We start from the raw sequence: 25,137 nt of genomic DNA, 5'->3' as shown, positions 1-25,137 counted from the left end.
GCAGATGTTTAAAATCCGACATAAGAGAGATTTAGTTTAAGGTACCCAAAAATGGTGGAGGAACTCAGCGGGTGCAGCAGCATCTATGGAGCGAAGGAACTAGGCAACGTTTCGGGACGAAACGTTGCCTATTTCCTTCGCTCCATAGATGCTGCTGCACCCGCCGAGTTTCTCCAGCATTTTTGTGTACCTAGGAGCAATTTGGTTTGGCTTAGTTTACAGATGCAGCATGGAAACAGGCCCTGGAGGCAAGGAACGGGCGACGTTTCGGGCTGAACCCCTTCTTCAGATTTAGTTTAGTTCAGTTTAGAGATACAGCAATGAAATAGGCCCTTCGGCCCATCGAGTCCGCGCCGACCAGCGATCCACTCACACTAGCACTATCCTACACATACTAGTGACAATTTACAATGATACCAAGCCAGTTAACCTACAAACCCGCACGTCTTTGGAGTGTGGGAGGAAACCGGATGTCCCGGAGTAAACCCACGCAGGTCACGGGGAGAACGTACAAACTCCGTACAGACAGCACCCATAGTCGGGATCGAACCCGGGTCTGTGGCGCAGTAAGGCAGCAACTCTACCGCTGCGCCACCGAGCCATGTTCCCCAGAGATGCTGCCTGACCCGCTGGGTTACTCCAGCACTTTTTTTTTTGATAACCAGTATCTGCAGTCGTAGTTTATATAGTTACAGCATGGATACAGGCCCTTCGGCCCAAAGTGTCCATGCCAACCAATGATCACCCGCATACTAGTTCTATCTTACATCCGAGGGAAAATTTACAGACGCCAATTAACCTGCAAACCAGCACGTCTTTGGAGTGTGGGAGAAAAACCGGAGCACCCGGAGAAAACCCACGCAGGTCACGGGGAGAACGTACAAACTCTGTATAGACAGCACCCGTGGTCAGGATCGAACCCGGGTCTCTGTAAATTGCCCCTTGTGTGTAGGGAGTGGGTGCCAAAGTGGGATAAGATAGAAGTAATGTGAACGGGCGATCGATGGGCTGAAGGGCCTGTTTCTGTGCTGTATCTCTAAATTAAACTATAGGAATTGATCTATGGCAGGTGAAAGTGACTCCATGGTGAAAACATAAGACAGGACTCTGAGACACCAGCAGTAATCAAAGCCATAAGTACGACAAAGAGATCCAAACTGAATGAGATACAAGCAGACATTAGTGCAAGGTTATTGTTTATCCATTCGGGACTATCAGTATATCAGCCCATTGATTTGTTTCATGTGCAGGGACCCACCATCTACATTTATATACATAGGAAGGAAGGAACTGCAGACTTACACCAAAGATGTGGTCACAAAATGCTGGAGTAACTCAGCGGGTCAGGCAGCATCTCTGGAGAGAAGGAATGGAATGGATGATGTTTTGGGTCTCAACCCGAAACGTCACCCACTCCTTCTCTCCAGAGATGCTGCCCGTCCCGCTGAGTTAGACCAGCTTTTTGTGCCTACCTTCGGTTTAAACCAGCATTTGCGGTTGCTTCATAGTGCTAGAATTTAGAAGATTGAGGGGGGGGATCTTATAGAAACTTACAAAATTCTTAAGGGGTTGGACAGGCTATATGCAGGAAGATTGTTCCCGATGTTGGGGAAGTCCAGAACAGGGGGTCACAGTTTAAGGATAAGGGGGAAATCTTTTAGGACCGAGATGAGAAAAACATTTTTCACACAGAGAGTGGTGGATCTCTGGAATTCTCTGCCACAGAAGGTAGTTGAGGCCAGTTCATTGGCTATATTTAAGAGGGAGTTAGATGTGGCCCTTGTGGCTAAAGGGATCAGGGGATATGGAGAGAGGGCAGGTACAGGATACTGAGTTGGATGATCAGCCATGATCATATTGAATGGCGGTGCAGGCTCGAAGGGCCGAATGGCCTACTCCTGCACCTAATTTCTATGTTTCTATACACATGCTCTCCGTATGTGTACTGGCTGGATGTGGCAAACACCAAGACCCAAGTGCAGTACATATGATCAGATATTTGACGGCCTCTATGCCAGGGAAAAATCCCTTTGATAATCATGAGTGTTAATTTGTGACATTGGCAATCCTGACGGGATATTCAACAAGGAGGAACAACAAGGATATTCAACCTCAAGCTGCCAGTAGCCATCGGGGTTTTTTTTCCATACAAACAGTGCATTCACAATGTCTAAAGAAAATGCCCTTCTTCAGACTTATGACTTTCACTTTTCCGTTATTCCATATGACAATTAAATATTCTTGACTCCTAAAGTGCGGCCATTCTTGTAACATTGGGGTCACAACATCCACGGTACAATAATGTGATGCTGACCAGAGGATCCATTGAGTTTCAACATGGTTCAATTAAGTGGGTGCTTCATGGTCAGTGCAGACTCTATGGGCCGAATGGCCACCTTCCACACCTTGGTGCACGTGACAATAAATAGAACCATTGAACCATTGATAATGAAACTTCCAGGGAATAAATCAGACAATAACTGAGGTGGGACTGAAGGAGGAGGGCCAGGAACGAACGGTTTCAGTAAATTCAGAGCTTTGTCCCTTCAGAGGTGATATGTACCGTAATAATGTTCATACCGCTGGGGTGTAAGCTGCCAAAGCAGAACACGAGGTGCTGTTCCTCCAATTTGCGCTGGGCCTCACTCTGACAGTGGAGGAGGCCCAGGACATGAAAGGTCAGTGTGGGAATGGGAAGGGGAGGTAAAGGCCAAGGTCTTCAGCGAAACAATTGGCCAGTCTGCACTTGGTCTCGCCAATGTATCGGAGCCCTGACTTCTGGTCACTTTCTGCTTCTCGGTAAAGTTGCTGCCTTACAGCGCTTGCAGCGCCAGAGACCCAGGTTCAATCCTGACCACAGGTGCTGTCTGTACGCAGTTCGTACGTTCTTCCCGTGACCGGCGTGGGTTTTCCCCGGGTGCTCCAGTTCCCCCCCCCCCACGCTCCAAAGACGCGCCAGTTTGTAGGTTAATTGGATCAGTATAAGGTGAAAATTGTCCCTAAAAAGAATAGGCGACGTTTCAGGTCAAGACCCGTCTTCACACTGCGTGTCAGGGGAGAGGGAAACTAGAGATATGAAAAGGTACCAAGAACAAATGAATGAAAGATATTAAAAGGACAAATCAAAGCCAGCAATGATGATCAGGAAAGGTGGAGCCCACAATGGTCCATTGTTGACTGTGGGGAAAGTGATCACGAGTAATACAAACAGTGAAACTTAGCAGGATGACAGTGAAACTAGTAGGACGACTAGGGTGGGAGGGAGAGAGGGAATGCAAGGATGACTTGAAGTTAGAGGGTACAAGCTGCCCAAACAAAATATGAGGTGCTGTTTCTCCAATTTGCGTGTGGCTTCACTCTGACAGTGGAGGAGGCTCCAGGGCTGAAAGGTCAATATGGAAAGGGGGGCTAAAGTGTGTCGGGAGGAACTGCAGATGCCGGTTTCAACTGAAGACAGACACAAAAAGCTGGAGTAACTCAGCGGGTCAGGCTGCATCACTGGAGAAAAGGAGTGGGTGATGTTTCGAGTCGATACCCTTCTTTAGACTGAGAGGGAGGGGAAAGGGGAACGAGGGATATCTACGGCACGTAGGGTCAAATGAATGGAAGATATGCAGAAAGCAACAATAATCAGAGAAAGACACAAAATGCCAGAGTCACTCTGGGGGACTGGCAGCATCTCTGGAGAGAAGGAATAGGTAACGTTTCAGGTCAAGATCCCTTCCGGAGTGTTTAGCATCCGGGAGATTGTGTGGGACGAGGCGGACCTAGCGAAGGTGTACATGCGAAACGATCGCCCAGTCTGTGCTTGGTCTCGCCGATATACAGGAGCCCTGGTTTCTGTTCCGCTTGGGCTACCCACTAATAGCGCAGCACTATATGTAGCTGGAGTACTGCATGGAGAGAGATGATGCAGGCTCGTGACTCTCCAACACATAACCGGCATACTATAAATAGTCCGAATGCTAAGACATGTGGCATGTCGATGGAATAAGAATGGGGTGAGTGTGGAACCATTGCCAGCAAAGTTTGGAACGTTATTAATGTGTTTAGTTACGATGATTTTTAGCTTAGTTTAGTTTTTGAGGTGCAACGAGGAAACAGGCCCTTCAGCCCACCGAGTCCGGGCCAACCGGCAATCCCCGCACACTAACAGGCCTGTCCCACTGTACGAGGTCATTCAAGAGTTCTCCCGAGTTCTCCCCTGATTCGAGCTCGTGTAATGTACGTAGTGGCTCGTACGAGTAACGGTAGGTACTCGGGAAATCCGGTAAACTCGTGACGGTTTTTGAACACTGCGAAAAATGTCCACGAGAAAAAAATTGATACTTTTTGCTCGTACGAGCCGCTACGTACATTACACGAGCTCGAATCAGGGGAGAACGCGGGAGAACTCTTGATTTACCTCGTACAGTGGGACAGGCCCTTCAGTCAGCGGGTGAGGCAGCATCTATGGAGCGAAGGAAATAGGCAACGTTTCGACCCGAAACGTTGCCTATTTCCTTCGCTCCATAGATGCTGCCTCGCCCGCTGAGTTTCTCCAGCATTTTTGTCTACCTTCGATTTTCCAGCATCTGCATTTCCTTCTTAAACACTTTTGAAACCATGTTAGGCAGTCACTGCAATTGAGTTCCAGGGAGCAGCATAACACTAGGACCAGAAATGGGACAAAAATCCCTGGGATTTTCCTCTAGTGGTCCAGCAGGTTTATCCTGTACAAATATCTACACCTGATAGATCAGCAGACAGTGGATATTTGGGATAGATCACTTGTCTTTTGCTTTAGTGAAATCACTGGTCGGCATGTGCTCGGTGGGCCGAAGGGCCTGTTTCTGCGCTGTGTCTCTAAACTAATGTTGGGCTTAATGTGCGGTCTTAAGGAGGGTCTCAACATAGAAACATAGAAACATAGAAATTAGGTGCAGGAGTAGGCCATTCGGCCCTTCGAGCCTGCACCGCCATTCAATATGATTATGGCTGATCATCCAACTCAGTATCCCCGTACCTGCCTTCTCTCCATACCCCCTGATCCCCTTAGCCACAAGGGCCACATCTAACTCCCTCTTAAATATAGCCAATGAAGAACTGGCCTCAACTACCCTCTGTGGCAGAGAGTTCCAGAGATTCACCACTCTCTGTGTGAAAAAGTTTCTTCTCATCTCGGTTTTAAAAGGATTTCCCCCTTATCCTTAAGCTGTGACCCCTTGTCCTGGACTTCCCCAACATCGGGAACAATCTTCCTGCATCTAGCCTGTCCAACCCCTTAAGAATTTTGTAAGTTTCTATAAGATCCCCTCTCAATCTCCTAAATTCTAGAGAGTATAAACCAAGTCTATCCAGTTTTTCTTCATAAGACAGTCCTGACATCCCAGGAATCAGTCTGGTGAACCGTCTCTGCACTCCCTCTATGGCAATAATGTCCTTCCTCAGATTTGGAGACCAAAAACTGTACGCAATACTCCAGGTGTGGTCTCACCAAGACCCTGTACAACTGCAGTAGAACCTCCCTGCTCCTATACTCAAATCCTTTTGCAATGATATGTCCTGTGATTTCCCTACTGCTAAACGCTTCACATTTCCCTGAAGAAGGGTCGCGACCTGAAACGTCACCTATTCCTTTTCTCCAGAGATGCCGCCTGACCCGTTGAGTTACTCCTGCATGTTGTGTCTGACTTTGAGATGAACACAAAGTCGGTGTTGCTGTTTATAGAGTAAGACTGTTGATAAGTAAGGGCATCATGTGGGTACAGGAACACAGGCAAGATCAGAATCAAAGATAGACACAAAATGCTGGAGTAACTCAGCGGGACAGGCAGTATCTCTGGAGAGAAGGAATGGGTGGTTTTTCGGGTCGAAACTGATGAAGAGTCTTGACCCGACAAACGGCGCCCATTCCTTCTATCCGGAGATGCTGCCTGTCCCGCTGTGTTACTCCCAGCATTTTGTGTCTTTCTTCGGTTTAAACCCGCAGTTCCTTCCTGCACACGAGATCAGAATCGGTCTGGGAGATAATGCTTTGTTGCAATGCTCTCAGCCACTCCCATTCCACCCCCTGGCTGATCTTGTCTCTATTGTCTTCACCCCCACTTATCTCCGACCAACATGTGTGTTTTGTCAACAAGAGAAAACAGGTCTGACAGGGGCTGACCCAAACTCTAATTCCAGCTTTGAAAGGCCTAAAGGAGCTCCCCCCCCCCCCCCCCCCCCCCCCCCCCCCCCCCCCCCCCCCCCCCCCCCCCCCCCCCCCCCCCCCCCCCCAGAAATCAGCAGTGTGGGAAGGAACTGCAGATGCTGGCTTAAATCCAAGATAGGCACAAAATGGTGAAGTAACTCCGCGGGACAGGCAGCATCTCTGGATAAATAGAATGAGCGACCCCAGGGTCTTGGCCCTAAACGTTGCCCATTCTTTTCCCCCAGAGATGCTGCCTGCCCGGTCTCAACCTGACCTGCGATCTCCCTACTGCTAAACACTTCACATTTCCTTGAAGGGTCTCGACCTGAAACGTCACCTATTCCTTTTCCTCAGAGATGCTGCCCGCCCCACGGAGTTACTCCAGCATTTTGTGTCTATTCCCGAGAACCAGTAGTTTATTGCAGGCAGATAATAGACAGGACCTTCACCGTTAAGAGGAATCTAGTCTCATTTCAACCTCCTCAAAGCCCACATACAAACAACCCCGATGGTGACCTCCAGCTGTGACCTGACCAGTCACCCACACATCCCTGAGGCCTAGTAATTAGTGGCCTGGTGTCCATGAGGCTAACCGTCCACACGCTTGCGTCAAGGTGCCGGCGTAACACAGTGGGTCAGGCAACGTCTACGGAGCGAATGTATACACGTCAGGTCGGGACCTTTCACGAGTTTGTTCATTCGTGTTTGTGTCTGCGGACTTCGCCCTGCTGCTCCAGCACACGGCGGCGAAGAAGGTGGCGAAGAAGTCACACACGCAGCGTAGAAACAGGCCCATCAGCCCAACCTGCCCACATGTCCCATCTACGCTGGTCCCACCTGCCTGTATTTGGTCCCATATCCATCCACACCTATCCTATCCATGCACCTGCCCGGATATTTCTTTAATGGTATGTCCTCAGCAACATCTGTGGAGGAAATGGAGAGGCAACTTTTCAGGTCGGAACTCTACATCAGACTTCGAAGGTCGGGTCCCGACCTGAAACGTCGCCTGTCCATTCCCTCCACAGATGCTGCCTGACTCTGTGAGTTCCTCCAGCACTTTTCAAGGTTCCAGCAACTGCAGTTAGTGGGATGGAACCATTTGGCACGGAAACAGGGCCTTCGACCCAACGTGTCCATGTGCTCACTCTAAGTTAGACCCATTGGCCTGTGTTTGGTCCACATCCCTCTGAACCTTTCCAGTCCAGGTAACTTTTTAAATGCTGTTACTGTACCTGTCCAAACTGCCTCCTCATGGTAACTCATTGTATAAACCCACCACTCTCCACGCAAAAAAGTTGCCCTGAGGTTTATGGTAAATCTTGTCCCCCCCCTCACCTAAAACATATCTTATTTTTGTCTATGATTCCCCTACCCTATAATAGTGATAAAGTCATTGAGTCATAGAGTACTGTTACTATGCTCCGCCCCTTCAACATCTGCAGTGGGATGCTGCAGATGTTCTACCAATCAGTGGTAGCCACTGCCACCTTCTTCGCTACCATGTGCTGGGGCAGCAGGGTGGAGCCAACACGAATTAACAAACTCATCAGGAAGGCCGGCTCCGTCCTGGGGGTGGAGTTGGATTCATGGGAGGTTGGTCTTGGAGGGGAGGATGCTCCTCAAACTGCGGAGCATCATGGACAATACAGCTCACCCCCTCCATGACACACTGGTCAACCTGAGGAGCACCTTCAGCAACAGACTGGTTCCGCCAAGATGCAGCACAGAACGCCACAGGAGATCCTTTTCCCCCTGTGGCTATCAAACTGTACAACTCCTCCCCCTTCTGTCAATGGACAATAGACAATAGGTGCAGGAGTAGGCCATTCGGCCCTTGGAGCCAATGTGATCATGGCTGATCATCCCCAATCATTACCCCGTTCCTGCCTTCTCCCTATATCCCCTGACTCTGCTATTTTTAAGAGCCCTATCTAGCTCTCTCTTGAAAACATCCAGAGAACCGGCCTCCACCCCCCTCGGAGGCAGAGAATTCCACAGACTGTCGTGGGGTAGACTGATACCCCTCCCCCTCTCCCCAATCTTTGCACATCTCCAATCCTTTCCACTCATTTCATCTTTCACGAAACTTGTGTTTTTATGACTGTTGGCAGATCAATTTCCCTCCTGGGATAAACAAACTTCTATCGTATCTTATCGTATTGTAAATGCGCTGCAGTACATCGAGCATGTGGACCGACCGGGCTTTGGACTTCTGTAAGTGGCACCAAAATATGCCGATGCGTGCTTGTGTGAGCTATGCAAAAGGAATTTGACTGTGCAGTGCGTACATGACAATAAAGAACCATTGAGTAGGTAGAGCGAAGGGAGAGATACCACCTGCAGAATGTAGTTCCAAGCATTGTACCGCAACGACTCCAGAGACAAACTCCAATGTCCCGAGTGCCAGATTTATCGGTGGAAAAGAGATCTCCTTAGGAAGTTTGGCCTGTCCCCAAACAACTCTCACCAACTTCTACAGATGCGCCGTAGAAAGCATTTTCTCAGGATGATGCATCACAGCTTGGTTTGGGAACAGCTCCATCCAAGATCGCAAGGTATTGTAGACTATTGTGAGAACAGCCCAGACCATCACACAAACCCACCTCCCTTCCAATGACTCCATATAACACCTCACGATAGAAGTGTGAAAAGGCACATCTCCAGATTCAACAAGGATAGGCGGCCCGGGACCCTTCCTGCAAGAAGGATGCCAACTCTAAGCATGACCCATCCACGCTCTCCAGAGATGCTGCCAGACCCACTGAGTTACACCAATAAATGTGGGCCCACTTCAAACACTTAAGAAGATAAACATGCGGGCATGGACATGGATTTGTAAAAAGCAGAGACTCCCATAAGTGATAGGAGCAGAATTAGGCCATTCAGCCCATCAAGTCTACTCCGCCATTCAATCATGGCTGATCTACCTTTCCCTCTCAACCCTTGCTATCTCCCCATAATCCCTGACACCCACACTAATCCAGAATCTGTGAATCTCCGCCTTTGACTTGGCCTCCACAGCTGCCTGTGGCAATGAATTCCACAGATTCACCGCCCTCTGACTCAAGAAATTCCTCCACATCTCCTTTCTAAAACGTCCTTTTATTCTGAGGCTGTGGCCTCTGGTCCTGGACTCTCCCACTGGTGGAAACATCATGTTGGGGAAGTCCAGGACAAGGGGTCACAGCTTAAGGATAAGGGGGAAATCCTTTAGGACCGAGATGAGAAAAACATTTTTCACACAGAGAGTGGCGAATCTCTGGAATTCTCTGCCACAGAAGGTAGTTGAGGCCATTTCATTGGCTATATTTATGAGGGAGTGGCCCTTGTGGCTAAAGGGATCAGGGGGTATGGAGAGAAGGCAGGTACAGGATACTGAGTTGGATGATCAGCCATGATCATATTGAATGGCGGTGCAGGCTCGAAGGGCCGAATGGCCTACTCCTGCACCTATTTTCTATGTTTCTATATTTCTAACATGCTTGTTCAATCACCTCCTGGCAATAACTAATCCTAGGTACACAAAAAAATGCTGGAGAAACTCAGCGGGTGCAGCAGCATCTATGGAGCGAAGGAAAAAAATTTCCTTCGCTCCATAGGGTAGACACACTAAAAAATAAAAAATTCTGGAGAAACTCAGCGGGTGCAGCAGCATCTATGGAGCGAAGGAAAAAATTTCCTTCGCTCCATAGATGCTGCTGCACCCGCTGAGTTTCTCCAGCATTTTTTATTTTTTAGTGTGTGTTCCTTCGATTTTCCAGCATCTGCAGTTCCCTCTTAATAACCAACCCTCGTGGCTCAGACCTCGAGAGAAACAACCAGTGAGTCTCACAACAGTAGCGGCTCTAACTGAAGGAAGTTCCCAAGCATTTCAGGTATTCCGAATAATTTCCAAACCAGTTTGCAAGTATGGCACTGAACTTAATTTGAACTTCACCTGTGAGTGAAGGTCAACTCCACACACCATGTTAATCCCTCTGCCCCCAAAATAAAGGGCCGTGGGCATGTATAGCCCATCAAAATTGCCACCAGGATCAAGGTACTTCATAGAACATAGAACAGCAGGGCACACGAACAGGCCCACAATGTCTGTGCCGAACATGATGGCAAGAACATCTCTTATCATCCTGCGCATAATAATCCACATCCCCTGCTCTGTCCAAACGCACGTCCAAAAGCCTCTTAAGTGCCACAGTCGTGTCTATCTCGACCAACAACGCTGGCAGCGTGTTCCAGACACCCACCACCCTCTGTGTAAAAAGTTGCCCCGCACATCTCCTTTAAACCTTGCCCCTCTCACCTTCAAGCTCTGCCCACTAGTATTTGGTTCTCCCATCCAGGGATAAAAGGTTCCCACTGTCTACCCTATATAAGTTCATATAACTCCATCAAGTCTCCCCGCTGCCTCAGATGTTCCAGAGAAAGCAATCCAAGTGTGTCCAACGTCTCCCTGTTGCCAATGCCCGCTAATCCCGGTAACATTCTGGTGCAGTAAGGGTTTTTTTGTGTTTTTTGCTGTCTCCATATCAGCGGTTTGCGTGTAATACAGCACACAATCCTTCGACATTTTCACCCCCACCGCCAGTCACATCTTCCTGTCTGCACCGCTTTCCACCTACCGCAGCCAGAGACCGTTCCCTCCGCAACTCTCTGCTTCACTCACCCCCCCCCTCCCCGGGTACTTTCCCCTACAACCGCAGGAGATGCAACACCTGTCCCTGTACCTCCCACCCTCGACTCCATCCAGGGACCCCGACAGTCTTTTTAGGCGAGGCAGAGGTTCACTTGCACCTCCTCCGATATCATCTACTGCATCAGCCGGAGCGCAGACTGGGCGATCGTTTCGCTGAACACCTCCGCTCAGTCCGCCTGGATCTCCCAGTTGCTAAACATTTCAACTCCCCCTCCCATTCCCACACTGACCTTTCAGTCCTGGGCCTCCTCCACTGTCAGAGTGAGGCCACACGCAAATTGGAGGAACAACACCTCATATATTTCGCTTGGGCAGCAACACCCCAGCGATGTGAGCTATGATTTCTCTAATTTAAAGTAACCCTCCCTCCCCTACCCTAGTCATTCTGCTAGTTTCACTGTTCGTGTCCCTTCGTTATCATCTCTTCCACGGCCAACAATGGCCCTTTGTGGGCTCCACCTTTCCTTGACCATCCGTGCCGGCTCTGATTTGTACTGTATCTTTTCATACCTCCAGTTTTGCTCTCCCCCCCCATCCTACCCCCTCCCCCCCTCCCCCCCCCCCCCCCCCCCCCTCCCCCACCCCTCCGACTCCCAGTCCGAAGAAGGGTCTCGACCCGAAACGTCACCGTGTCACTTTCCCCACAAATGCCGCCAGACCCGCCGAGCGGAAGCTGCTGGTTCCCGGCTACTCACGGTGGGCGGTTTCCGTCGCCGGCACTCACCGTACATCTTGCCCTCGTCAGACAGGATGATCTTCCGTCGACCACAGGGCGGGTAGATGGCCAGGGCCTCCTGGAAGCTCTGCTCAATGTCGGGGCTCCACACTCCCTCCGCGTCATTGTCCAGCGATTTCTCCAGCGCCTCTGCCCCGTCCTCCCTGCCGTCGCTGGGGCTCCCTCCGCTCCCATTCCAGTCGTTGGACGCAATGGTGGCAGCTGGCGGGGCTCCGGGGAGAGCCGTCGATCACTGGCGAGAAACCTGCAAAGACAGCGGGGAACGGGAGGTTAGAGCGGAGGTCAGGAGGGTGCCCCCTGCCCGCGCGTGGCCAGCTGGCACCGAGGACCACCCACAAACACCAACGCACATTAATCACATTCTTTATTGTCACAGTGAAATCCTTCCTCTTCGTGTAGCTAAGGTATGCAAAGGGTGGCCACCTAAAGGGCACCACCGCCGACAAAGATACAAAGTGCCCCGGCCGGATCTGACCGCTGCAGTACATCCGTCGCCAACAGTGGTGGCACGACAGCAGGGGGGCAGAGTTGCTGCCTCGCCGCGCCAGAGACCCGGCTTCGACCCTAGCACGGGTGCTGTCCGTGTATGCGCGACGTTTCAGCTCGGGATCCCCATTCAGACTGAAGAAGGGTCCCGACCCGAAACATCACCCATCCTTTACCTCCAGCGATGTTGCCTGACCCGCTGAGTAACTCCAGCACTCTGTGTCTATCTTCCATGACAAAAACATGGAGAAATAACTGCAGGCTAACAAAAGTTGGAGATACTAAATATTCCTGAGTATTCAGTGTATAGTAAGGTCTTGCAAAAAGGAAAAGATTCAGATGCAGATTAGTTTATTGTCTTATACAATGATATTCCCTGTTCACATGAAGCACGTAACGCATGGTGGCACAGCAGTAGAGTTGCTGCCTTACAGCGCCAGAGACCCAGGGTTCGATCCTAACTACGGGTGCTGTCTGTACGGAGTTTGTATGTTCTCCCTGTGACCGAGTGGGTTTTCTCTGGGTTTTACAAAGCCACAAACCTGTAAGTCTTTGGAATGTGGGAGGAAACCGGAGCACCCAGAGAAAACCCACACAGGCGACGGGGGGAACGTACAAACTCCACACAGACAGCGCCCGTGGTCGGGATCAAACCCGGGTCTCTGGCGCTGAAAGGTAGCAACTCTACCGCTGCGCCACTGTGTCACCCTGGTTGGACGGGATCTTGGCTTGGTAGATCATGCTGCAGAATTAGAATCGGTCTGAGTGAAGCTATGAAGCAACTGGAAGCAAAATATATTGTTTACGGACCCTAGAATAGTCGTGATAATGTTGGGCATGTTATAAAAAAGGAAATCAGAGGTGCATGTTACAAGGACAATTTGGTAATCATGGTGGAATTTAATATATAGATAGACTGGCTGAATCAAGTGAGTGCAGCAGAGCAGTGCTTCCTTTAGGAAGGAGATGAGGTGGAATTTCTTTAGTCAGAGGGCAGTGCAATTCATCGTGGAGGCTAAGGTGAATGGATATTTCTTAAGGCAGAGATAGATAGATTCTTGATTAGTGCAGGTGTCAGGGGTTCTGGGGAGAAGGCAGGAGAATGGGGTTTGGAGGGAAAGATAGATCAGCCATGCTTGAATGGCGGAGTAGACTTGATGGGCCGAATAGCCTGATTCCGCTCCTCTCACTTTTGAACAGTGGCATTACACAGAGTGCAGCTATCTTGCAGTTGACGGTTCGATCCCGACCTTCGATGCTGTCTGTGTGGAGTTTGCTCGTTCTCCCTGTGATAGTATGGGATGACCCCAGACATTCTAGTTTCCTCCCACATCCCATACAAGTTACTGTTTTTATAGGTTAATCAGTCGCTGTAAATTGTCCTTTGCATTGATGTTTGGTAGGTGAATCAGAGGATTCTAACTGGGCATGAGTGGGGGAATATCTTGGGTTGGAATGGTTGAGGGATTCGGATTAATAGCATTGCTTTGGAACCTGCTCAGGACTTGATGGGCCAAACATAGTTTCTTCCACGTCATGAGTTAACATGAAAAATACACACAAATGTACAAGACGAATTCATGGAATGCGTAACAGATAGATTTCTAGATCAAGGATATACACATGTTGGGAGTAACTCAGAGGGTCAGGCAGCATCTGTGGCGAAAAGGGATAGGTGACGTATTGGGTCGAGACCCTTCTTCATTCTGAGAGTCAGGGGAGAAGGAACCTCGAGGTATGATACGGTTCAGAACAAATCAGAGCCGGCACTGATGACCAAAGAAAGGTGGAGTCCACAATGGTCCATTGTTGGCTGCGGAAGAGGTGATAACAAAGGCATATATGGAGTTGAACAGATTTCTAGGTAAGAATAGAATAGATTAGTTTAGTCAAAAAAACAAAGTGTTGGCAGAACTCGGCATGTCAGCCAGCATCTCTGGAGGGGAAGAATGTGCCATTTCAGGTCAGGAACTTTTTTCCAACTCGTAACCCAAAGAGTCATCAGTTCATTCTTCCACAAATGCTGCTTGACCTGCTGAGTTCCTCCAGCACTTTGTCTTTCGCTCACGATTCCAGCATCTGCAGTTTGTTGCATCTCCAAACTATTTCAGTCTTGGTACTGTGCCATGTGAGAGAGTTATTGGTCATTCAATTGTACAGAGACAGGCCCTTCGGCCCAACACATCTACACTAACCTCTTTGGTTAATTGTGTAGGAAGGAACTACAGATGCTGGTTTACACCGATGATGGGCGCAAAAATTTGGAGTAACTCAACGGGTCAGGCAGCATCGCTGGAGAAAAGGAATAGGTGACGTTTCGGGTTGAGGCCCTTCTTCAGACTGAGAATTAGGGGGGGGGGGGGGGGGGGGGGGACACGAAAGATACAAAAAGGCACATAGAACAAATTAATGAAAGATATGCAAAAAGACAGATCAAAAGCAGCAACGATGATCAAGGAAAGGTGGAGCCCACAATGGTCCATTGTTGGCTGCGGGGAAGGTGATAACGAGTAATACAAACAGTGAAACTCAACAGGCCAACAGTGAAACTAGTAGGATGACTAGGGTGGAGTGAGAGGGGATGTAAGGGTTACTTGAAATTAGAAAAATCAATATTCACACCTCTTTGTCCAGCTTTGTGGTTAATTGGCAAACTTGAGTGACCATTTATTTTATACAATCTTACATTAGGCTCAAATGAGATGCAAATCAATCAGAAACCAGGGCTTCAAGTCTCACCAAAGAAAACAACAAACTTGTGATGGGAAGGTTGGTTGGTTGGTTGGTGGAGATTGAAGTGATTGAACAGGGTTAGGCAACGGTTAACGTTTAAAGAAATATCATGTGATTTTGCAAAATCTATACATTCCTTCAGGGGAAAGCAACAGGAAAAATATCCAATTATAGATTATACACGAATATACAGGAAAAGGCATAAAAACACCAGCGAAAAAAGTGGTATGCATGAGAATTGGAAGACTTAGTCTAGTTAGTTTAGCTTAGTTTAGAGATACTGTACAGTGTGCAAACAGGCTTTTTGGCCTACTGAGACCAGTTATCCCCATACATTAACATTGTCCTACACATTCTAGGGACAATTTACCTACAAACGTGCACGTCTCAGGAGTGTGGGGGGGAATCCGGAGCACCCGGAGCAAACTCACACAGGTCACAGGGGGAACGTGCAAACTCCGTACAGACAGCACCCATAGTCAGGATCGAACCCTGGTCTCTGGTGCTCTAAAGCAGCAACTTTACCGCTGCGCCACCGTGCCGCATTTTAGAATTCAACGAAGGATGACCAAGAAATCCATAAACAAATGAAAATAAACTGTTGGAGCAACATGTGGGAAACATTAAAAAAACAACTTCTATAGATACGGACACAGGAGGAAGCTAGTGAGGGCAGACTGTGGGCACCCTGGAGATACATAGTCAGAGAGTCTTACAGCGTGGAAACAGGCCCTTCGGCCCAACTTGCACACACTGGCCAACAGACAGGAGTATTTAGAATATGGAAGACAGAAATGGCAGAGAAATTAATTAAATACTTCACTTTCTTCCATGAAGACTGACTGACACATGAACATTTAGTTTAGTTTAGAGACACAGGGTGGAAATAGGGCCTTTGTCCCACCGAGTCCACGTCCACCAGCAATCACATGGCACACTAACACTATCCAGGTTCGATTTCATCATTTAAAAATAAATTGGATAGGTATATGGACGGGAAAGGAATGGAGGGTTATGGTCTGAGTGCAGGTAGATGGGACTAGGTGAGGGTAAGTGTTCGGCATGGACTAGAAGAGCCGAGATGGCCTGTTTACATGTTGTAATTGTTATATGGTTATATCCCACACACTAGGGACAATTTACAATTTTACAGAAGCCAATCAACCTACAAACCCTGTTCGTCTTTGGAGTGTGGGAGGAAACCGGAGCACCCGGAGAAAACCCACGCGGTCACAGGGAGAACGCATAGACTCCGTACAGTCAAGCACCAGTAGCCAGGATCGAACCCGGGTCTCTGTTGTTGTCAGGCAGCAACTCCACTGCTGCTCCACTGTGAGGACGTATAGAACAAAACAACGACAGGAGATATTAGCGATCCTGAAAACCAGTCTCAACTTGTCTCTTTACCCATGAAGCCTCTTTGCTTCCTCATCACTACTCACATTCTCATTATGTTTCATGAACTCGGCAAAACTGAAATGTTACACCTGATCTCCTCAGCCAAATCACTGATGTGGATTAAATTGTCTCGGGCTAAAGCACTGAAGCCTGCAGTACGCACCTAGTCACACCCATGTCAACCGGAGAAGAGTCCATTTATCCCAACTCTACATTCTATCTGTAGAAACAAAGAATTGCAGATGCTGGTTTCCACAAAAGGACACAAAGTGCTGGAGTAACTCGGTGGGTTAAGCAACATCTCTGGAGAACATGGACAAGTGATGTTTTTTCGTTTTTCGTTTTACAGATACAGCACGGAAACAGGCCCTTCGGCCCATCGCGTCTGCACCGACCAACGATCCCCGCACACTAATACTATCCACCATGCACTGGGGACAATTTACATTTATACCAAGCCAATTAACCTACAAACCTGTACGCCTTTGAAGTGTGAGAGGAAACCAAAGATCTCGGAGAAAACCCACGCAGGTCACAGGGAGAACGTGCAAACTCAGTACAGACAGCAACCATAGTCGGGATCAAACCCAGGTCTCTGGCGCTGTAAGGCAGCAACTCTACCGCTGTGCCACCATTTCCAGTCAGACTCTGACGAAGGGTCCCGACTCCAAACGTCACCTGTCCATGTTCTCCAAAGATGCTGCTTGACCCACTTTGTGTCCTTTTCTAGTTTCTATCTGTTATTAAAATCAGTCGACATTCATCTATTATCTGCTCTAATTTTTTTCACCAACCGCCTGTAAAATATCTTATCAAATGCTTTCTGATCGCATTGATTGAAAGATACAGGATGGAAACAGGCCCATCGGCCCACTGAGTCCATGCCGACTGACGGGTCGCCCATTCACATAAATTCTATCTTGTTCCATTGTTGTATCTGCTCCCTGCACACCCGGAGCAATGTACCGAGGCCAATTAACAACCCACAATCCTGCATGTCTTTGTGTGTGTGAGGAAACCGCAGCACTTGGAGCAAACCCATGGAGTTATAGGGAGAACGTGCAAACTCCACACAAAGAATTTATAGGAGGTCAGATCCAAACCGGTGTCTCAACCCGCCCCACCAGCTGTGCTACTGTGCTGCCTGCTATGAATGTGATGCGGAGGTTGTATATGGCATTGGATCGTCTCCATGGATTGTCACCTTGTCGTGGTGGGGAAGCTTGTGTGGGCCTGAGATCCTGAGAGCGATGCCGTCTGGAGCTATGCTCCTGGTAGGGTCACCCATGGCGGTAAGGTCGAGGGGGAGGTCTCTGACAAAGAGCAATCCAACCACGACCTCAACGGTGGAACAGGCGAAGGACGATGGCTGACCTCAGTGGAGCGTCACAACGGCTGGGAAGGCGGATGAAGGCTGCAGCAGAAAAGGGTCTCCGATCATCTTGGACTCCATGCCACTGGATCCTGACCCAGATCTGTCAAGGGCCGTGGGGTGGCTGTCTGTGCACCAGTCTTCCCACGTTAAACAAAGTCACGCACAGGCGTCCTCCATATAGGGAATAGCACCCTGGAGACACCCATGGTCAGCCACGACCGAAGGAACTAAAGGATTAGGCATTGTTGAAGCAGCATCTAGAATATCATGAGAAGTTTTGGGCAAAGATCCTATAGCGGGCAAGATAGCCCACTCGACGACAAAGACGTAGTACGGTCATGGGCCGATTCATGGGTCATTTTCGGCCCCGTTTCCGTAACCGGCTTCCGTCTCCGCACCAAAGATCCCGTAGCGGAGCAAAGATAACTGGTGCAGAGACGGAAACCGGTCACGGAAACGTACTCATAAAAATAAAAGTTCTTTGGTAAAAATCTTCTCCTCATTTTCAGAATTATAATTTATTAACACAAACTGTTCCCCCGCAACGTTGAGTGTGGGAGGAAACCGGAGCACCCAAGTCGGGTCGGGCCGGGCCGGGCCGGGTCAGTATACTGAAATGGATGAAAAAATGGCCCATGTTCCGTTCCATTGCGTACTACACGTCAGCCCATTGCATTTAGAAGGAGTGGTCTATCTTGCTCCACCATAGGATCTTTGGTTTTGGGCCCCATACGTGATGAAGGATGTGCTGGCGTGGCAGGGGTCCAGAGGAGGTTTACAACAATGATCCCGGGGGTGATTGGGTTAACATATGATGAAGGTTTGCTGAATCTGGGCCTGTGCTCACTGGAGTTTAGAAGGATGAGGTGGGGGGGGGGGGGATCTCATTGAAACCTGCTGGATAATGAAAGACCTAGATAGAGTAGACGTCGAAAAGATATTCCCAGTGATGGTAGAATCTAGAACCAGAGTGCACGGCCTAGAAATAAAGGCATGTACCTAAAGAATGGAGATGAGGAGAAATTTCTTTAGCCGGAGGGTTCTGAATCTGTGGAATTCATCGCTACAGATGGCAGTGAAACCCACGGCAATAGGTATTTTTACAGCAGAAATTGATATGTTCGTGATCAGGAAGCATGTCATACATTACGGAGCAAAGGCATGAAAATGGGGTTGAGTGGACAAAATCATGAGAGGAATAGATCGGGTAGACGCACAGAGTCCCCTGCCCAGAGTACAGGAATGGGACATAAGTTTAAGACGAGGGGGGTGGGGAGAAAAGATTTAACAAGAACCTGCAGGGGAACCTTTTCACACAAAGGATGGTGTGTGTATGGAATGAGCTGCCAGAGGAGGAAGTTGAGGCAGTTACTATTGCAGCATTCAAGAAACATTGAGACAGTTACATGGATAGGACAGGTTTAAAGATATGGGCCAAACACAGGCAGGTGGGACTAGTCTCAATGGGACATGTTGGCCGGTGTCGGCAAGTTAGGCCTAAGGACCTGTTGCCACATTGTACGACTCTATGAGGGTAAAATAGATCAGCCATGATTGAATGGCGGAGTAGAGGCGATGGGCCAAATGGCCTCATTCTGCTCCTATGTCTAATGGTCTACTGGAATGGAAACAAGGGGCAATAGCAGAAAAGCAGTGTTGGGGATCAACCTGGACACTGTGCAATGGTGGAGATGATTCTGAGGTCTTGTTCCTGCTGTTGTTTCTTCTCTTCTTAATGAAGGGACGCACGGTGGTGCAGCGGTAGAGCTACCGCCTTACAGCGCCAGGGACCCGGGTTCGATCCCGACTAAGGGTGTTTGCCTGCACGGAGTTTGTACGTTCTCCCCGTGACCTGCCCGGGTTTTCCCCGAGATCTTTGCATTTCCTCCCACGCTCCAAAGGCGTACAGGTTTGTAGGTTTACAATTGTCTTGGTATAAATGTAAAGATGTCCCTAGGATAGTGTTAGTGTGCAGGGATTGCTGGGCTGGGCAGACCCGGTGGGCCGAAGGGCCTGTTTTGTGCTGTATCTCTAAACTAAACTAAAAACAAGGAGTGCTGCACCTTCTGGATGCAGCTTTCCGGGTCTGATACCAAGCCCATGCCCTGTATAACTCCGAGATGCTCAATGTTATTAGTGATAGGAGTAGAATTAGTCCACTCGGCCCATCAAGTCTACTCTGCCATTCAATCATGGCTGATCTATCTCTCCCTCATAACCCTATTCTCCTGACTGGAGAATGTAGACGATGGGCCGAATGGCTTAATTCTGGTCCAATCTCTTATGATTTTATGAACAAAATAGAAACATAGACAATAGGTGCAGGAGTAGACTATTCAGCCCTTCGAGCCAGCGCCGCCATTCAATATGATCACGGCTGATCATCTAAAATCAGGACCCCATTCCTGCTTTTTCCCCATAATCCCTTGATTCCGTTAGCCCTAAGAGCAAAATCTAACTCTATCATGAATACATCCAGTGAATTGGCCTCCACACCCTTCTGTGGCAGAGAATTCCACAGACTCACAACTCTCTGGTGTGAAAAAGGTATGTGTAGCATACAAGCTATTCAGCAGGTACAAGCTGAATGTGTAGGAAGGAATTTAGACCGAAGATAGACATTAAAAGCTGGAGTAACTCAGCGGGACAGGCAGCGCCTCTGGAGAGAAGGAATGGGTGACGTTTCGGGTCGAGACCCCTCTACAGCTGGATGTGTGCTCTACCACAGGGCTGTCCTCCCTGCTGGCTCCAGCAGTAGCGATCCTGTGTGTAGTTTGACCTGGCAGTGCAGAGCATCAGTGTCGGTGGTGGTCCCTTACTGGAGCCTCACCAGCAGGCAGCCAGAACAAATTGACAGCCTAGCTTTGCTCAGCTGCCTTGCATAGAGTGCCTGCCACGTCTGCCTACACTGTAGTGGTGATGAGGCAAACGCACAGACCGGCCCCGATAACTCCAAGCTCGTTTAAACATATAAAATTGTTAAGGGCTTGGACACGCTAGAGGCAGGAAACATGTTTCCGATGTTGGGGGAGTCCAGAACCAGGGGCCACAGTTTAAGAATAAGGAGTAACCCATTTAAAACGGAGGAAACACTTTTTCTCACAGAGAGTGGTGAGTCTGTGGAAGGTGCCTCAGAGGCCGGTTCTCTGGATGCTTTCAAGAGAGAGCTAGATAGGGCTCTTAAAAATAGCGGAGTCAGGGGGTATGGGGAGAAGGCAGGAACGGGGTACTGATTGGTGATGATCAGCCATGATCACATTGAATGGCGGCGCTGGCTCGAAGGGCCGAATGACCTACTCCTGCACCTATTGTCTATTGTCTATTGTTTAGCAAGCTAAAACAAAACGTTAAACATTTTTGACAGCAACAATTCAGACACGAAGGCCGCAAAGAGATGACCCGAAACGTCACACACTCCGTCTCTCCGGAGATGCTGCCTATCCCGCTGGTTATCTCCAACATTTTGTGCCTCACAGCAGAGTTTGCACATTCTCTCTGTGAACGCGTGGGTTTTTCTCTGGGTGCTCCTGTTTCCTCCCACACTCCAAAGACGCACTGGTTTATAGGTCACTTAGTTTCGGTAAAATTGTAAATTGTCCCTAGTGTGTGGGATGGAGCTAGTGTAAGGGTGATCACGGGTCAGTACGGACTCAGTGGGCCAAATGGCCTGTTTCCTAGCTGCATCTCCAAAGTCTAAAAAATTGGTCCACTGGATCCTGACCCAGATCTGTCAAGGACCGTGGGGTGGCTGTCTGTGCACCAGTCTACAGCTGCTGCCTTACAGCACCAGGGACCCGGGTTGGATCCTGACTATGGGCACTGTCTTTATACCATTTGTACGTTCTCCCTGTGACCGCGTGGGTTTTCTCCGGTTTCCCAGTTTCCACCCACACTAAAGGTCAATTAGCTTCTCTAAACTACCCCTAGTGTGTAGGAGGGTACGGGCGATAGTTGGGCGGCACGGACTCGTTGGGCCGAAGGGCCTGTTTCCACGCTGTATCTCTAAGCTAAACCAAGATGGCTCCCTCTACTGTGCACTGAATCGATTAGACTCAAACGAACCGAAACGTCACCTATTCCTTTTCTCCAGAGATGCTGCCTGACCTACTGAGTTACTCCAGCATTTTGTGTCTAACATAGCAGTTTAGACCTTGGTGATTCAAGTGCCCTGCTAACTACATCAATGTGAGCAGTCACCTCCACTACCCCTCACCCAGTGTATAACACCCTCAGGGTGACAAACCTCTCCCTCAAATTTGCTTCTACACCATTAATCAACAGCTCACAGAACTGAGACTATGGACCTGATGGACATCCCAGTTCAAGCTGAATATAGACACAAAACGCTGGAGTAACTCAGCGGGACAGGCAGCATCTATGGAGAGAAGGAATAGGGGACATTTCGGGTCGAGACCCTTCTTCAGACTCGACCCGAAACGTCACCCATTCCTTCTCTCCAGAGATGCTGCCTGTCCCGCTGTGTTACTCCAGCATTTTGTGCTTATCTTCAGTTTAATCCAGCATCTGCAGTTCCTTCCTGCACACTCCCAGTCCTAGCTCCCTTGAATGAGCTCCATTGAAAGCCATGTTGTAGTCGCTCAACACTGGCATTCAACCTCCCAATATTTCAAAATTGCCATCGTCAAAAAGGCCACCCTGTTGACAAAAGCGGGATGAATCCAATCCAGATAATTATTGAAAATAAAAAACAGTAAATAATAAAAATGAATTAAAATTGTCGGCAAGATGCCGCAGCGGTGGAGCTGCTGCCTTATGGCGCCAGAAACCCGGGTTCGATCCTGACCACGGGTGCTGTCTGTACGGAGTTTGTACGTTCTCCCCGAGATCTGCGTGGGTTTTCCCCGGGTGCTCCGGTTTCCTCCCACACTCCAGAGACCTTCAGGTCCGTCAGTTTATGGGCTTCCGTAACAATTGTGTAAGTTGTCCGCTGTGTGCGTTGGATATAATGAGTGTACGGCACGATCGCTGGTGGGCCGAAGGGCCTGTTTCTGAGCTGCATCTCTAAACTAAACATTCAAGCAAGGCCAACAGGGTGAGGTTTTGTGTTTCTCGTAGACTTATAATTTGGGCAGATTCAACACATTCACAACTGGATCCTGGCCCAGAGCGGAGAGCTGCTCGGCTGCTAATTTGCCCGCAGAGGGGCCAGCAAGGGGAGGGGGGAGGAGATAAAACAATCCAGCGCTCCACAAAGCAGAGTCCTGCACTAGCTGGAGATGACTGCATTTAGTCTAGTTTCACGATACAGCGTGGAAACAGGCCCTCCTGCCCACTGAGAGCACGCAGGACAGTGATCACACTGCACACTGGTTTAGATTAGTTTAGTTTAGTTTAGTTCAATTTAGAGATACAGCACGGAAACAGGCCCTGCGGCCCACCGAGTCCGCACCGACCAGCGATCCCCGCACACCTTACACACACTAGCGACAATTTACATTCATACCAAGCCAATTAACCTACACCTAACCTGTACGTCTTTGGAGTGTGGGAGAAAACTGGAGCACCCGGAGAAAACCCACGCAGGTCTTGGGGAGAACGTACAAACTCCGCACAGACAGCACCCGTGGCTGGGATTGAACCTGGGTCTCTGTAGCTGTCAGGCTGCAACTCTACCGCTGCACCACACAATGCACTGTATGTGACTGTGGTGTATGTGACCTGCGAGTGCCTCCATTTAGTCAGGAATAAAAGTCCAACTTGCAGCACTAATATCAATCATCCTGACTAGAACAAGCACAACACTGAACCCAGTCTGCTTAAGACTTTAGCGATACAGAGTGGAAATAGGCCCTTCGACCCATCGACTACATGCCGACCAACGACCACCCCATACACTAGCACTATCCTGCACACTAAGGACACTCCACAATTTTTAGCAAAGCCAACTACCCGACACACCTGCACGTCTTTGGAATGTGGGAGGAAACCGGAGCACCCGGAGAAACCTCCCACACTTTCACTTGGAAAACGTACAAACTCGGTACACACCAGCACCCGTAGTCAGGATCGAACCCAGGTCACTGGCGCTGTAATGCAGCAACTCAATCTCTGCGCCACCGTGCCACACTGGATGCAGCATTCTGCTGCTTGGATTAGCACATCCAGTCAAAGCACTTTAAAAAAAAAAAAAATCAAGAACAAATTCCCTCTCATCAGATTGATTATTTTGATTTCTGCCACAATACTCCACACTACGATGACACAAACTATTAAAATATTGGTGTATAATAAAAGTGATCTTTGCAGTTGAAACGAATAATTCCAGTAAAATGCAACACTTCCAATTGATACAATAGCTTCCCTTGAAAATAAAATGGGTCCTTTTCCCTTTCTTTGGATGCCCTGTCCAAGCCACATCAACTGCCCAAGACACTTTGATGGTTCCTGACTTTGTGTATCACGACTAAGTCTACCCACCACACATGCACGTTACATCTCAATGCATGCAATCCCACACTCCTGCCCAGACCAGACCAGACCTTTGCAGAGATGAAGGACCTTCCCACTTGGTATCTTCTATCCAGGTCCATGGCTCTCTCTCTCTCTCTCTTCTTGAAGCCCTCTCCCTTCTGCCGAGCTCCACAATGGAGCGCGCGCGGGGCACTGAAGTCCCAAGGCAGGAAACAAAGAGCGGCCAATCCAAGAAGTCCTTCTCGGGTGGACTTCAGGGACGCGGCTGTTAAAAGCAGGGCGGGAGATGGCAGGGGTGGGACATCGAACTGCCCGGAAATGTATTCAAAGGAAATCGAAGCAGAGTTATTCAAAATGTAGAACTTAAAACTCTCTCCCTGTTTCACCCCCTTGAATCGACAGCGCATGGCATCTTCCCAGGGTTGGAGTCAGGCAGCGCACATTTATTGGGAATGTGGCAGGAGTATATTTGAAGGTGTCAACGGCCAAAAAAGTCACCCATTTATAAAAAGTCAGCTTGTGAACTTGGAGAGGACGACTGATTGGTTTGGAGTGACTTCACGGTTTATATATAATCACCGCATTCCCCCCCCCCCCCCCCCCCCACCTAAACAAATGTTGTGTTCATCTGTTTCTCCAAATAGATAACAAACAGCAGTCTAATCTCAAGCCTTCATGGCCTTGGCATTCTCAACCCATGGCCACTATATGCTTTTATGCAACACAATCGTGGCCTCTCTCTACAGTCTCACTGCACAAATCGTTTGCAAGCAGTTCCATCCAAGAGCTCAAGGAATCACAAAGAGGATTGCGGACGCAGCCCAGACCACCGCACAAACCGACCTCCCCCTTCCCCCTGATAAGAGATAAAAAAGCTGGAGTAGCTCAGCGGGACAGGCGGCATCTCCGGAGAGAAGGAATGGGTGACGTTTCGGGGTCGAGACCCTTCCCTTGACTCCATTTGCACCCCACGCTGCCTCGGCAGGGCCAGCAGCACAATCAAGGACGAGTCGCACCCAGGTCATTCCCTCTTCTCCCCAATCGGGCAAGAGGTACAGAAGTGAGAAAACGCACACCTCCAGATTCAGGGACAGTTTCTTCCCAGCTGT

General features: G+C 49.1%; 1 protein-coding gene across 13 annotated transcripts in view; it reads right to left on the bottom strand.

Moving 5' to 3' along the window:
• The window catches only part of LOC129708828 (transcriptional enhancer factor TEF-5-like), a 219,528-nt gene that overhangs the window by 130,978 nt on the left and 63,413 nt on the right, over positions 1-25,137 (bottom strand). For all 13 annotated transcript variants that reach the window (XM_055654836.1, XM_055654839.1, XM_055654844.1 and 10 more), the window contains one exon: positions 11,593-11,848. In XM_055654836.1, the coding sequence (XP_055510811.1) occupies positions 11,593-11,599 (7 nt within the window). In that variant the 5' untranslated portion in view covers positions 11,600-11,848. The remainder of the gene's footprint in view (positions 1-11,592; positions 11,849-25,137) is intronic.

This window comes from Leucoraja erinacea, chromosome 24, assembly GCF_028641065.1.
Source record: "Leucoraja erinacea ecotype New England chromosome 24, Leri_hhj_1, whole genome shotgun sequence".
Classification (NCBI taxonomy): Eukaryota; Metazoa; Chordata; class Chondrichthyes; order Rajiformes; family Rajidae; genus Leucoraja; species Leucoraja erinaceus.
Note: the sequence above shows the minus strand (reverse complement) of the source record. Positions and strands in the feature narration are given on the sequence as shown.